Source organism: Leptopilina heterotoma, unplaced genomic scaffold (genome assembly GCF_015476425.1).
Source record: "Leptopilina heterotoma isolate Lh14 unplaced genomic scaffold, ASM1547642v1 Lhet_12, whole genome shotgun sequence".
In the NCBI taxonomy this organism is placed as follows: domain Eukaryota; kingdom Metazoa; phylum Arthropoda; class Insecta; order Hymenoptera; family Figitidae; genus Leptopilina; species Leptopilina heterotoma.
The window spans coordinates 665,691-679,523 of record NW_025110837.1 but is presented as its reverse complement, the minus strand read 5'-3'; the positions used below and the strand labels follow the sequence as shown (position 1 = coordinate 679,523).

The 13,833-nt window shown below is 37.0% G+C and overlaps 2 protein-coding genes across 2 annotated transcripts; both read left to right on the top strand.

Annotated features, from left to right (window-relative positions):
- Positions 1 to 8,846: 8,846 nt before the first annotated feature.
- LOC122509872 lies at positions 8,847 to 10,766 on the top strand. Its single transcript, XM_043624173.1, has 2 exons — positions 8,847 to 10,097; positions 10,170 to 10,766. Exons 1-2 carry the CDS (start codon positions 8,847 to 8,849, stop codon positions 10,764 to 10,766), a joined length of 1,848 nt encoding a protein of 615 aa, XP_043480108.1.
- Positions 10,767 to 10,918: 152 nt separating this feature from the next.
- On the top strand, positions 10,919 to 11,377 carry LOC122509865. Its single transcript, XM_043624163.1, has one exon. The coding sequence runs from the start codon at positions 10,919 to 10,921 to the stop codon at positions 11,375 to 11,377; it is 459 nt and encodes a 152-aa protein (XP_043480098.1).
- Positions 11,378 to 13,833: the final 2,456 nt, after the last annotated feature.

Genomic DNA, 13,833 nt, shown 5'->3' with positions numbered 1-13,833 from the left:
GAAAAATTTTTAAATTTGATCAAATATAATTAAAACGTGTTACTCGGGGATTTTTTAAAGTATCTGATTATGAATCTGAAATCACAATTTAAAAATTTAAAATAGTGGATCCCATATGACTGAAAAAATGTCCAATTTTGAAACATTTTTCTTAAAGTTCGTAATAATAACAAATTGTTTACTATATAGAACAGTATGAAGCTAGAATTTCTTAAAAGTGAGTTCAAGTTCGTAATTAGATACGCTAAAAACCCCCGAGTAACACTTTTTAATTAAATATGATCAAATTTTAAAAGTCCCCATATTGGATTCATCATTTTCAATTTCTACAAAGTAACTTTATATTCATAATCTGCGAAACCAAAAGCCCCCGAGTAACACGTTTGAAGGGAATAGGATCAAATTTAAAAATTTTTTTCGTAATATTGGATCCGCCATTTTGAATTTTTAAAAAGTGACTTTACACTACTGGTCAAAATTGAGAGACCACCCATTTTCAGGCGAATGAAAATCGTTTTAAAACATAAAATTTATTGAAACTAAAATTTTTTTATGCTCATTTTTTTAAAGATGATAAAATTTTAAACAGAACAAGATATTTCAGAAGTCGTTTGGCCAATAATTCATTTAGATATTTTTAAAAAATCGCCATTTTCAATGTTTTACAAAAATTTGAATAACTTCTAAAATAATGAACGTTTTTTAATGATCTTAAGCTTATTTTAAAGGTCATTTGCTACACTATAAGAATGACTTATAGGCATTAACGTGTAATTTTTTTATTAAAAAATGCAGGCGGTCAAACTTGAACCAAAAAAATATAAAAAATTTGAAACATTCTTATTTACAGAAAAATAATTCTTAAAATTCAAAGGTATTTTTTTTATTAAATTTTCTTGAAAAATCTACACCATATAATGTTTTATATATTTTCTAAAATAGTTTTTAGTACAGAAAAATTGTTCCAAATTTTTTTAATATTTTTTGTCCAAGTTTGACGACCTGCATTTTCTAAGAAAAAAATTACACGTTAATGCCTATAAGTAATTCTTATAGTGTAGCAAATGACCTTTAAAATAAGCTTAAGATCATTAAAAAGCGTTCATTATTTTAGAAGTTATTCAAATTTTTGTAAAACATTGAAAATGGCGATTTTTTAAAAATATCTAAATGAATTATTGGCCAAACGACTTCTGAAATATCTTGTTCTCTTCAAAATTTTATCATCTTTAAAAAAATAAGCATAACAAAATTTTAGTTTCAATAAATTTTATGTTTTAAAATGTTTTTCAATCACCTGAAAATGGAAGGTCTCTTAATTTTGACCGGTAGTGTAGTTTCGCAATCAGCGACCCTAAAAACCACCGAGTAACAAGTTTTAATCGAATCTAATAAAATTTGAATTTTGTCCGCCATATTGGATCCGACATTTTAGATTAAAAAAAAAACTTTAGATTTATATTCGGGGACCTTAAAAAACTGTAAAAGAATGAGTTACAGAATAATTTACCTCGGTTTTTGCTTTTAATTCATAAAAGTATTTTGAGATTTTTGGACCATTTGACTTTTGACAGCTCTATTGGCATCGGAAATGAAAATTTGCAAAAAACGCCCATCGCCATCTTAAAGTACATGAATGTAGAAATCTTTTGAGCCCCAGAACGTTTAAATCTATCAAATCAATTTTTGTTTAGAGCTCTGTCCATGTTGACGTACAGAATGTCCCATAAGTATTTAGTTATTTAAAAAAAATTATTTTATTAATGCAAATAAATATTTATTTGAATTAAAATCCATGCATTACTGAATCAAGTAATTTTCCTAATTTATTTAAAGCAATATTTATTAGATCCAACTATTCCATTCATTTGACTTAAATAATTCGAATTTGCTACAAATAACTATTTATTTGATACTACAAATTAAAATTTTTATATCAAGGGCAGTTCCATACGAAAAGTAAATGGTGGATCATTGATTTTTCTTAATGTTTGTAATTTTGTAGTATTTGGGGTACTTAATAACTGTTTTAAACAGTTTTGCAAAAAAAAATTTTTTTTGCAAGATATTTAGATTTGAAAAATCGGAAACTGAAAATAAATAAATAAATGTCAATTTTTTATAATATTAAAAAAAAGTTTAAAAAAATTAAATTTTCAATAATTTGTTTAAACAATAATTTTTTATTGTTAAAAAAATATGCTAAGGACATCATGAAGTTTTCTAAAAAATTATTTTCTTAAAATTTAAACCTTCCTTAATAAGTGGTTAAATTTTTAAAGAAGTGCTTTTTGATGTTTTTGAGAAAAAAATTTTTGAAGTTTGCGCTACGAGCTTTTGTGCGTTGCGCTAACTAAGTAGCGCCTATATCAGTGTATTTTAAAAGATGATATGACCTTTACTGCTCGCCCCTAATACATTTATTAATTATATACGTATATATTATTATTATTATAAACAGTTTAACTATATATTCTTAAGTTTTTTATAAAAATTATTATCCCTTTTTATTGTAAAAAATCTTTTCCTCCACACTTTATCCAGGCTTTTAATTCTAATTTTTTATTTTTATGGTCTTCAGTGGAACAAAAGTGAAACGTTTTTGTGTCAAATTTATTTTCTACTAACTGAAAAAATGCTTTAAGGAAAAGATTTTTTACATTAACCCATTGATGCCTATAGGCAAAGGAATGGAGATATAATAAAAGTAACTATTGGAATCCTGGCATGGGATCTAATGATAATTTTTATCGTTGAATGTTAAAATAGTATATTTCGTAACGAGTGCGAGAAGTTGTCAATTTTTGAATGAGCTCTTTTTTTGGAACAAACTGTAGGCGAAGCGAAGCTTCGCCTACAGTTTGTTCCAAAAAAAGTGCTCGTTCAAAAATTGGCAACTGCTAGCACTAGTTACGAACGATATTTTTTATAACAAGGTGCAAAAAAGTGCCCTTTTTTGCACCGCGTTATGAAAAAATATTTTTTTAACAATTTTTTTATAAACAAATGAAGAAAAGTCGATTTTTATAAGAAGCTTATAGCGCTATTTGATTCTACGCTAAATTCTACGAAAACATATATTACATAATTTTTTAAAAAAGACCTATTGGTGTAAAAATGTTATAAACAATTAGCCTGCATTCATACTGTATGAGGTATAAGGATAAGCTATATCGTTTTTGAAGTTAAAGATTTTATTAAGGTACTAGTACCGGTTAGAAGGCTAGAAAAACGCGATATTTCAAAACGAAATTTCTCAGTCTCTTTATTAGTTATCAATTAAAACTTTTTTCTACATATTGCTGTATTATTCTAGAATAAAAAAAAAATTAGTCCTTTTAGTTTTCATCTTTTAGATAAATTGTAGATGGCGCTGAAGTAGCGACGTCAAAAACGCATTATCTCACTGCGGACAGTTAATCTCCGGATTGGCAAGTCTGAAACAAAAAAATCAAATTGGGTCTTAAAGAGGAAGGTTTCTTACGTGACAATTTACCACCGTTATCAAAAAATCGATAAAAAAAAAATTTTGGCTCAAGTTTTTAAAAATTAGATCGAAAAATGGCCTGTTTTTTCACCATTTTTGCGTTGCCAAATTTTTATTTTTTGATGTTTTAGTCAAATTGTGGTAAATTTTCATGCACGACATGTTAACAAACAAAACGCACTAAGAATTTTCAAAATCGGTTCAGCGGTTCCAGAGATTAACTGTCCGCAGCGCGAAAAAAGTTCATTTTGAGAAAAACCGGTTCAAAGTTTGCGACGCGCATGCAAACAGTTATAAATAACGTTATATTTTTTTACTGAGTTGTAATTTCGTCTTAATACTTTACAGATGTATTTTTGAGATGATTTGGAATAAGAATACGTAAAAAAAAAATTTCGATTTTTTGAAAATTCTAACCGGTACTAGTACCTTAAACAAAATTAGCTTAATCAGGAGAGTTTTTGACGTTAAAAATTTTTTAAACAAAATTTTTACCTCAAAAACTATTTATGTAAGTGGAAATAAATAAGTAAAATGTCATCCGAGCGAGCGAGGAATATGACACTAGTATATTATTAATATATTTAATTATTTCTACTAAACATAACATTTTATGTCAAACTTATTAAATTTTAGCAATTTTTAATAAGTGTCTCACAACTGGAGACATTTTTTTTTGAAAAAAGCGACGTGCTCGGAAAATATATCGTAAAATTTTTTGAGTTTATTGAAACACTACACTTTCTTTGAATAACAGTTGCGTATTTCTGTTACCTTTCGAACGGTGTATTTTATTTACATTTACAATTTCGTTTACCCGTTTACAATTTACGGGTCAAAAATAAAACCCGTGGAGACTCTCCTCTACTATATATATATTCTGGAATCAGTACAAGATAGAAATTATTTATATCTCTTCTAATTTTTTTGACGTTTAAGAATCGTTTCATAGAAGGATTAATTTTTTCTATCGAACAATTAATTAACTAAAAGTGAATTCTTCAATAATAAGAGTTTTTAAATTTTTGTTGATTCAAAATAAGATACTTTTCTATTTTTTAAGTAATTAAAATAAGTGACACCAACAATGTGAAGATCGAAAATTTCATGAACATTAAGTAAGTAATTTTATTATTAAAATATGATATTTCAAATTTTTTTTTAATTTAAGGAGTTTTTGAAAGAAGCAGTTTTTTTCTCTATGTTTATTTATTTTTTTTGTAATAATATTAATAATATCAATTAAAAATTGTGACAACCCGGTCGCGAGAATTAAATTTAGGGTGATATTAATTGAAGAGTTCTCGGGGATGGGGACGACTCGAGACGGGAGGCACAAAACTTGAGTGGAAGCTCCAGCAGCGAGCAAGTAAAGCGATTGAGAAAGGCTGCGAAGTTGTCGTCCAATCGGCCAGAAGAGAGAGCAAATGGTGTAGAGCGAACTTACCGGTTAACAGGCGATCCTCGTGGCGGTTAATCCTATTTAGTGGCAATAATATTCCAAAAGGATGAACAAATCACTGAGAATTAGTTAACAGAACGTTTATTTTATTATCAGTAACAAGAAAAGGCGCGGATACAGTGTCGTAAACGGTAATTACAACGCGGTAACCTTATATCGTATATTCGCAAAGGCTCGCATCTATCTGGCGAGAGCAACAAGTCTCGCCGGCGTCGTGCGAGTCGTCTGCTAAGTGCAGTCATGCGCGCTACTTTGGCGCGCGAATTTGAATGCGCTCGGGGAATGAACTCGGGTAAAGGAACAACTATTTCGTAAAAAAAAGATAAGACTATCTGGGTCGTCACACTCCCCCCTTCTAGGTTGGAGTTACAACCCGGGTTCATTCCCGTTCGCTCTGACCATAAGCGGTCACTCATCCCTTCTGGTCAAGTAATAGAACTAAAGAAAAAGAGATCATTTGAAATTATAAAATAAAATGTTTGGTATTTTTCCTTTTTTTGAGAATAAACTAAAATTATTTTATATAATGGACGAAGACAGCCGTTCTCTCTTTTGCAAAATTTGCCTTATAGTTAATCTGTTTAAACTTAAATATACGGTTTTTTTTATTGAGAAAAAAAAATTTTTGAAAAAAGAAACCTTGTGGCATGATCGTTGAAAGAAAATAAAAGTATATTTTTTTGTATACGCGTAATGACGCGACTAAATGATTTATAGAAAGAAAAAAAAATAAGAATTTTTCGGAAATAGCGCAACGGCGCGGAAAAGAAAAAGGTTTCGAAGTAGCCCAAGGACGGTTGGAGTGCTGGCGATGATCATCCTCTCCTGGTGGCCTGTGAGTCGCTTTCTTCAGAGGTGGTGGAAGCTATGTCCAGATTGTCAGGTCGCTTCGAATTGGAGTCAGCCGTCAAATTGAGCGATTCAGTCCTTCTGTTGGAAGTGGGGGGCTGCGCTACGACAGCGGGTGCTTTTGATATGGTGCCAGTGTAAGTGGTGGTTGCAGTTTGTTTGCGAGCCTTGTTTTCCATCTCTATGGCGAGGTCATACTTCTTGGCGGTAGTCTTCTCTATCATTATTTTCCTGCATTGCGCGCAACAGGGGTTGGGCTGGTTTTTTGGTTGCCAGCAGCGCTTGCAACAAAGATGCGGCGGCAAAGAGGGAATTTTCTTATTTTCGTAATGAGGCCATGGACAATCTTGTGTGTTGAAGTCCGGGCAGTCGCATTCTTGACAGAATTTTCCGGAGTAAGATTCAGGACAAGAATTATGGCTGTGACCTTCTTGTTTGCAGTTGATACAGCCAGGTGGTAGTTTCTTTCGGAGGCAAGGTTCGCGCATATTGGCTTGCGCGGTGTAGACTTCTGTGATTGTTTGTCTAAAGAGGTCCTTGTAATTCTTGGCGAGAGCAGCTTGGCGTTTGAAGTTTTTATGACTCTTGAGAAGATCGTCCCAGTCATACTCGAATGCTTCGAGTTCTTGGCGCAGCTTGGCTACTTCTTCCTCGTGTTTGCGCGCGTTGTTTTGCGCAGTGAACAGGTCTTCGGTTAGTCGTTGCTTCTCGTTAGCCATAGCGTATACTGCCTTGAATTGCTCCTCGTAGAAATTGCCCATTGGTGGTGGGGGAAATTTTCTCGCTTCCGAGAGTTCCTCTTCGAGTTTAAGGTTGTGAGTGTTTGCCTCGTTCAAATTTATTGCGAGCAAACGGCGCGCGAGAAGAATGGTTTGAAAGTCCTCCTTTTTTAGCACAACAAGGCCAGGTGACTCCTCTCCGAAGGCCGGGTCTGACAAATCTGTCAGTAATTGCTCCAGTGTGGACTCGAGACGTAAGACTGTCAGTTCCGCTTGGCTGGAGGCGTTGTCGTTGACGTTGGGTGCATTGGAGTTCTCCATGGTTGTTTTCGATCTGAAAATGGTTAAGTTCGCGATCGTAAACCTTTCTTTGCGCGTTTTAGATCGTTGACATGATATTTACCTAATTTTTTACCGTGCTTATCACCAATGATAACCACTACGGGTGACAATTTTTCTAAGACAACCGCAGGACCTCGGTAGCGTGGTGCTAATTTAGAACTAAAATTTTAAGCGGCGTTAGACAGAAGATTATTTGGATAAAATACCAAATCTCCTGGCTCGAAGGAAATGTCATGCTTTCGATTTTTATTAAATTTTTTACTTTGTTTCTCGCTGGCCTTTTTCATTGATAATTCAATTTTTGCGCGCAGGTCATCTATCCGTGTCACACGTTCCAACCAATCGTGAACAGTGTCTTCTGTAGTGTTGTCATTTGTGTCGAGTGGTTGTTTACCTGTGCGTTTAGGTTCGCGAGCAAAATTTAAGTAAGCGGGGGATACGCCGAGTGACGTATAGACAGTCGTGTTGTAAGCGAATTGAATTTCGCTCAGCAACTTATCCCAGTCGCGGTGATCCTCGCCGAGGAGGCTCGCGATCATCGTTTTGAGATTTCGATTAACGCGCTCGACGGGATTGGACTGTGGGTGGCAGACGGAAGTTGTTCGTTGTTCTGATCCGATCTCTGTTAAAAATTTAGAGATAGCGCGGTTTACGAATTCTGTTCCGTTGTCCGTAATAAAAATTCGCGGCGTTCCCCATTTGTTTACGAGTGTGTTTAATGAGTTCACGATTTTGGGGCCGTCTGCCTTTGATAGTGGGAAACATTCGATATAGCGTGTGTATGTGTCTTCACAAACTAACACGTAACATTTTCCTGCTTTCGATCGCGGCATGGGGCCTATAATATCGAGTGATACGATTTCCCATGGTTCTGTAAATTTGCGCGGGTACATCAGGCCTTGAGGCGGGGAATTGTCAGGTTTGCAACGAAGGCAAATCTCACATTCTTTGATATAGCGCCTTACATCTTCACGCATACCGGGCCAGTAATAAGAATTCAATATTGAATGGTAAGTCTTGTTAATTCCTTGGTGCGCGGATTGTGGAGAATCGTGATGTTCTGTAAGAATTGCAAGGATTTCAGATTCTTTGAGAACCTTTTTCCAGGCATTATTGTCACCTATTGTTTCTTTCAGGTGATTGGGCTTGTAATAAAATAGTTCGCCGTCTGGGCTCTACACAACAGCCTAGAAAAAAGGCCAGCAGGTCAAACTTCATTTGGACCGACTCCCAAAAAACAGATGCGGACAACTCACCCTCCAAAACAAGAGGAAAGACGATCCTGACTCCCACTGCTACCGACTGCACTAGTGACCCTGGGGGATGGGGAACGCCGCCGGATAAAAGCCCGAGCCCTCATAGACCCTTGTTCAGAAGCCACCTTGATAGAGAATACCCTGGCACGGAAACTAGGCACTCATCTAGAAAATCACCAACTGAGCATCTCTGGCATAACAGGGTCGCCTATGGACTCAGCAAGAGTCAAGACCAAAATCTTCTTACATCCAACAGGTCAACAGGACCCGATACAAGTCGAGGTTTATGGACTTAATCACATTGGCATTACCACTTCAACTTTCGTGCTAAATCACAATGTCAACGAATTCAGTGGACTCAAACTCGCCGATCCGGACTTTGCAACACCAGCCAAAGTTAACATCATACTCGGCGCAAACGTTTACAGTCAAATCCTCCGTCCAGGAATCGAAAAAATGAACCGAATCCTAGCCCAAAACACGGTCTTCGGTTGGATCATCACAGGAGTCACCAGAGGAAGAGATAACGATACGACAGTGAACGTTGCCGTGATTCCCTCGGACGGTACATAGCCCCTATACTTTTGAACAACGAAGCGCTCAAATCGTTAGGATCAAGTCTGTCAGCAGCTCGACTCGTTTTACTGACACAACAACGAAGAATGCAAAAAGATGACCAACTCAAGGAAGAATACGTCCGATTCATGAAAGAGTACTGTTAATTAGGTCACATGAGAAGGCTATCTCCACAGGAAATAAAAGACAATTCTATTAAGAGCAATTACATTCCTCACCATGGTATATGGCAGCGAAACGATGACAGCAAAAAACTTAGAGTCGTCTTCAATGCATCTCGCCCGACATCATCAGGTCACAGTCTCAACGACGCCCTCTACGCTGGACCAAAACTGCAGAGTGATATAGCCACCGTCGTTACCCATTGGAGGCAGTACAAAGTCGCGTACTGCGCTGACATCAAGATGATGTTCAGACAAATCCGAATCAGACCAGAGGACACTCATCTCCAAAGAATCATCTGGAGTCCAGATCCCGATCAACCCGAAGAACACTTCGCTCTACTTACCGTTACTTTCGGAGAAGCATGTTCTCCGTATCTCGCATTACGAACACTCAAACAACTTTGCGAAGATGAGGGGGGTCCATATCCCGAGGCAGTGAAATCCATTCAAGATGATCTCTACGTGGACGATTTCTTAAGCGGGGGAAGAAACTTAAAGGACGCAAGGCAGCGCAGAGATCAACTCATACAGCTCTTGAAAAGAGGAGGATTTGAACTGAAGAAATGGGTCTCCAACCGTCCTGAACTCTTAGAGGACATACCACCTTCTGACAGACTGCGACCAAGCTGGCGACACTTCGAGGTCGGAGGCCTTGTCACTGAGTTAGGACTCGCATGGGACCCAGTCGCTGACAAAATTAGATTCTCACCACCCAAACTCGGTCAAGACGAAGTCATCACCAAACGAAAGGCTCTATCTGAACTAGCAAAACTGTTCGATCCCATTGGCTGGCTCGCACCTTTAATCGTAGTCGGCAAAATGCACATACAAGATCTCTGGAGGGCCAAACTGCCATGGGACGAACAACTTCCAAAGTCGATGAACTCACGATGGATGAAGTTCCGGGAAGACGTCAGCAAACTTGATATCCTTTCCGTACCGAGATGGATCAACTTTGCGCCTGGCTGTCCAATGCAACTTCACGTCTTCGCGGATGCCAGCCGACGTGCGATGGCAGCGACAGTGTATTCTTGCACTAAGAACTCTGCTCACCTATTAGCAGCCAAAACCAAGCTGTCACCGATCAAAAGCCTGATCCCCACGACCAAACCCAACGCGAGAATGACGATTCCACGATTAGAACTCCGAGCGGCTCTTCTAGGAGCAAAATTAATCCAACTACAAGCCGAAGCACTTGGCGTTAAGTTGCACGACTGTTTCGCATGGAGTGACTCGCAAGTGGTTATAAGCTGGCTTAATTCAATTCAACCAATGGGAAATGAATTGGTGGACAATTATATCGTCCACATTTAGGAACTGCTACCAGGCGTCAAATGGCGATACGTACCGTCAGAAACCAATCCAGCAGATCTTGCCACGAGAGGTACCGACATCGAAGGTCTAGCTAGCAATCGACTCTGGTGGCAGGGTCCCTCCTGGCTCCAACAAAACCAAGAAGAGTGGCCTCAAGAAATCTCGACTAGCTCTGCTAACGTCCCAAACAACGAAACCCTGCCCTCTCTCCATTGCCTCGCAACTCAAGCGACCGAGACAATATTCGACCGATTCTCCTCCCTTATAAAACTTCAGAGAGCCTTAGTTCGATGCCGAAGAATATTCCAATCCCCAAATACCCAGGTCGACCAGATCCCTCCGCTCGCACCTACAACTACTGAGGAAATGAAACGGGAATTTCTTACATGTGTTAAGATGTCACAAGAACAAGACTTTTCGCACGAGATTCAACTCTTGGGACAAGGTAAATTTGTTTCGGTTGGGAGTGCCATAGCTCGATTAAAGCCGTTTCTAGATGAACAGACCATCCTAAGGGTCGGTGGAAGACTTGAAAATTCATCCCTTAACGATGAGGAAAAACACCCCCCCCCCTTCTATCCAGCCACAGTCATCTAGCCGACCTGATTATAGACTGGGCTCATCAAAGAGCTCTTCATGCAGGTCCGACGGTAACTTACTCCTACGTGTTGAGGAAGGCATGGATCATCGGAGGCAGAGCCAAAGTCAAATCCTTCGTCCGACGATGCGTAGTCTGTAGCAAAACCTCAATGAAGACGACAACCCAACTCATGGGTGATCTGCCAGCAGCACGAGTCAATCCGTCAAGGCCGTTCAGCAGAGTCGGCGTAGACTACGCTGGACCATTCCAAATCGCTAGGTCAAAGGGAAAAGGAATCTCAACGTCCAAAGGATACGTCGCCGTCTTTGTTTGTCTAGCAACCAAGTCCATCCATTTAGAACTTGTTGGCGACCTCACCACGGAGAGCTTTCTTGGAACCCTGTCTCGTTTTGTCGGTCGTCGTGGACGCCCGGTCGAATTATGGAGTGATAACGCTACCAACTTTCGGGGAGCTGACCTTGAGCTCCACAAACTGTTTCTCGAAGCCAAAATTGATTGGAACAGAGTAAAGGACATTCTTAGTTGGTACCGCACTCACTTTTATCCCTCAACCTTCCTTAGCCGAAGCAAACTTAGACCGCCTCAACCACTGGAAGCTCGTGCGTGAAATGCGCGACCACTTTTGGCGCAGATGGTCCCTAGACTATTTGGATACACTACAGCAGAGGGCTAAATGGACAAGGAGCAAACCAAATCTCAAAATTGGAAACCTGGTGATGGTAATAGACCCATCATTGTTGGGACCTCATGGACACTGGCCCCTCGGACGCGTTATTGAGACACAATGTGGCACAGATGGATTGGTACGAGTAGTCACCGTCAAAACGCAGCGTGGAGTCTACGTAAGACCGGTGACAAAACTGGTTCGTCTGCCCATTCTTTCGAGCACTGTTGAGGAACTCGAAACGGCGGGCGGCAAATAATAACCCACCTAACGTCTTCCTTTTTTTTTACTTACGTCCTGCAAGGACACTGTGTTGATATTTTGTATTACCAAGTTATGTTATTGTTGCCAATGTTACCTGTTTAAGTTCTTTCGAAAAGTCTTTCGTTTTAATATTTCGTTTAAGGAACGAGGCGGGCGGGAATGTTCGGGAAATAATGTTCCCGTTCGAATCTTCGCTCCCTTCCTGCGGGTCTTGTCCCCACCCTTATCCTATGATGGGGGCGTGGGCTACGGAATACCTCTAAGGATAATTTTCACAGTGAGTCCAATATAAAAGCTGAGTTCGAGTGCGCAAGAAGTGAGTAGCTGTACTTCAAACCCACGTCGAAGTGTATTTGTTAATTGATAATTGTTAAGTATCACGAATTGTATATCTTATGTAATCGATTTCATGTAAAATAAAGAGTTCAACAAAATAATACAACAGGTTACAAGGAAATTGATATTGGTTACAAGGAAATTAATATTGGTCACAAGGAAATTGAAAATAAAGATAATTGGATGAATTGGAAGTAAAAACAAATGATATTGGAATTGATAATTGATATTGGTAACAAGGAAATTGAAAATAAAGAAAATTGGAAAAATTGGAATTGAAAATTGATATTGAAATTGCGAAAATTGATAGTGGTTACAAGGTTGGTTACAAGGAAATTGAAAATAAAGAAAATTGGAAAAATTGGAAGTAAAAACAAATGATATTGGAATTGAAAATTGATATTGGAATTGTTGAAAATTGATATTGGAATTGAAAATTGATATTGGAATTGAAAATTGATTACAAGGAAATTGAAAATTGATTACAAGGAAATTGAAAATATGGAGAATTGGAAAAATTAAAAGTAAAAACAAATAAGAGAAAACTGAAAAAATTTTTTTGAATAAAAAAGACGTTTATTTATTTAAAAGTAATTGTCATCGTATCTGTCAATTTTTCGAAATAAAAGCATGGCTAATAAAAAAGAATTAGTTAGTTTAAGTGATAAAAATTATGATATAATTGATAATAAAAATGGAGTGTTAAATAATGACCATATGCATGAATTTCAAAAGCTTTTAGAAAGACTGTCAGATTCGTTTTATAATATGCAAAGCACTTTATGTTTACAAGTACTTGATATGATAATTCCAATCGAAAAAAATAAGAGGCACATTCAAATACTTTTTAGTAGTTCTTGCAAATCAGGTCACTGGATTTGCACTTATTATGATGAAACAAGACTTTATATTTTTGACAGTCTTAACAAAGGATCTTTAAATGAGGATCAACTCAACTATTTAATTAGATTATATCCATTTAAGCCACTAGTGGTATTTTCAAAAGTTCATCAACAACCGTTAGGCAGTGTTGATTGTGGAGTATTTGCTATAGCATTTGCAACATCTTTATTTTTTAATGAAATGCCAAACACTGTCTATTATGATTACACAGCCACAAAAAAAAAAGTTCTGATCTGGGAGTCTCACTATGTAGACTTTATGGTTTTTGGGTCGCTGAATCCGAATACGAGGTCCATTTAACCCCATCAGATCAGGATTTTGACATAACCTCAAAAACCCAATATGGCGGACACATTTTTGAAAAGTTCATTGGATTCGCTTGAAATTCGTTATTTGGGGGTTTTTGGGGTCGCTGATTACGAATTTGAAGTCTGATTTCAAAAATTCAAAATGGCGGATCCACTATGGCGGACATGTTTTTGAAAAATACATCGGATTCGCTTGAAATTCGTTACTCTGGGGTTTTTGGGGTCGCTTATTAATTCTAATTCATTGTCATTCTGTACATCCGGAATAACTTTGGGAGAAATTTAAAGGTCAAATGTCAGAAGACTATTCAAAAATTGACAATATTGAAGCTGAAAAAACAGCTTATAGAAATATAAAATCAATGTTATTGAATAAAGGATATTGTTTAACTGATTTTCAGGGTTTATTAGATATAGATGAAAATTTCCCTGCGCAGGTTGATGATATAAATATTTTTGAACATATAAAGATAGGAGAGCAGAATTATACTAAATTAAATGTTAAACAAAAAAATATAGTTGATTATATACTTGAAGTAATATAAGATTCTTCTTCTAATAGTTCGAAATGCTTATATATTATATTGG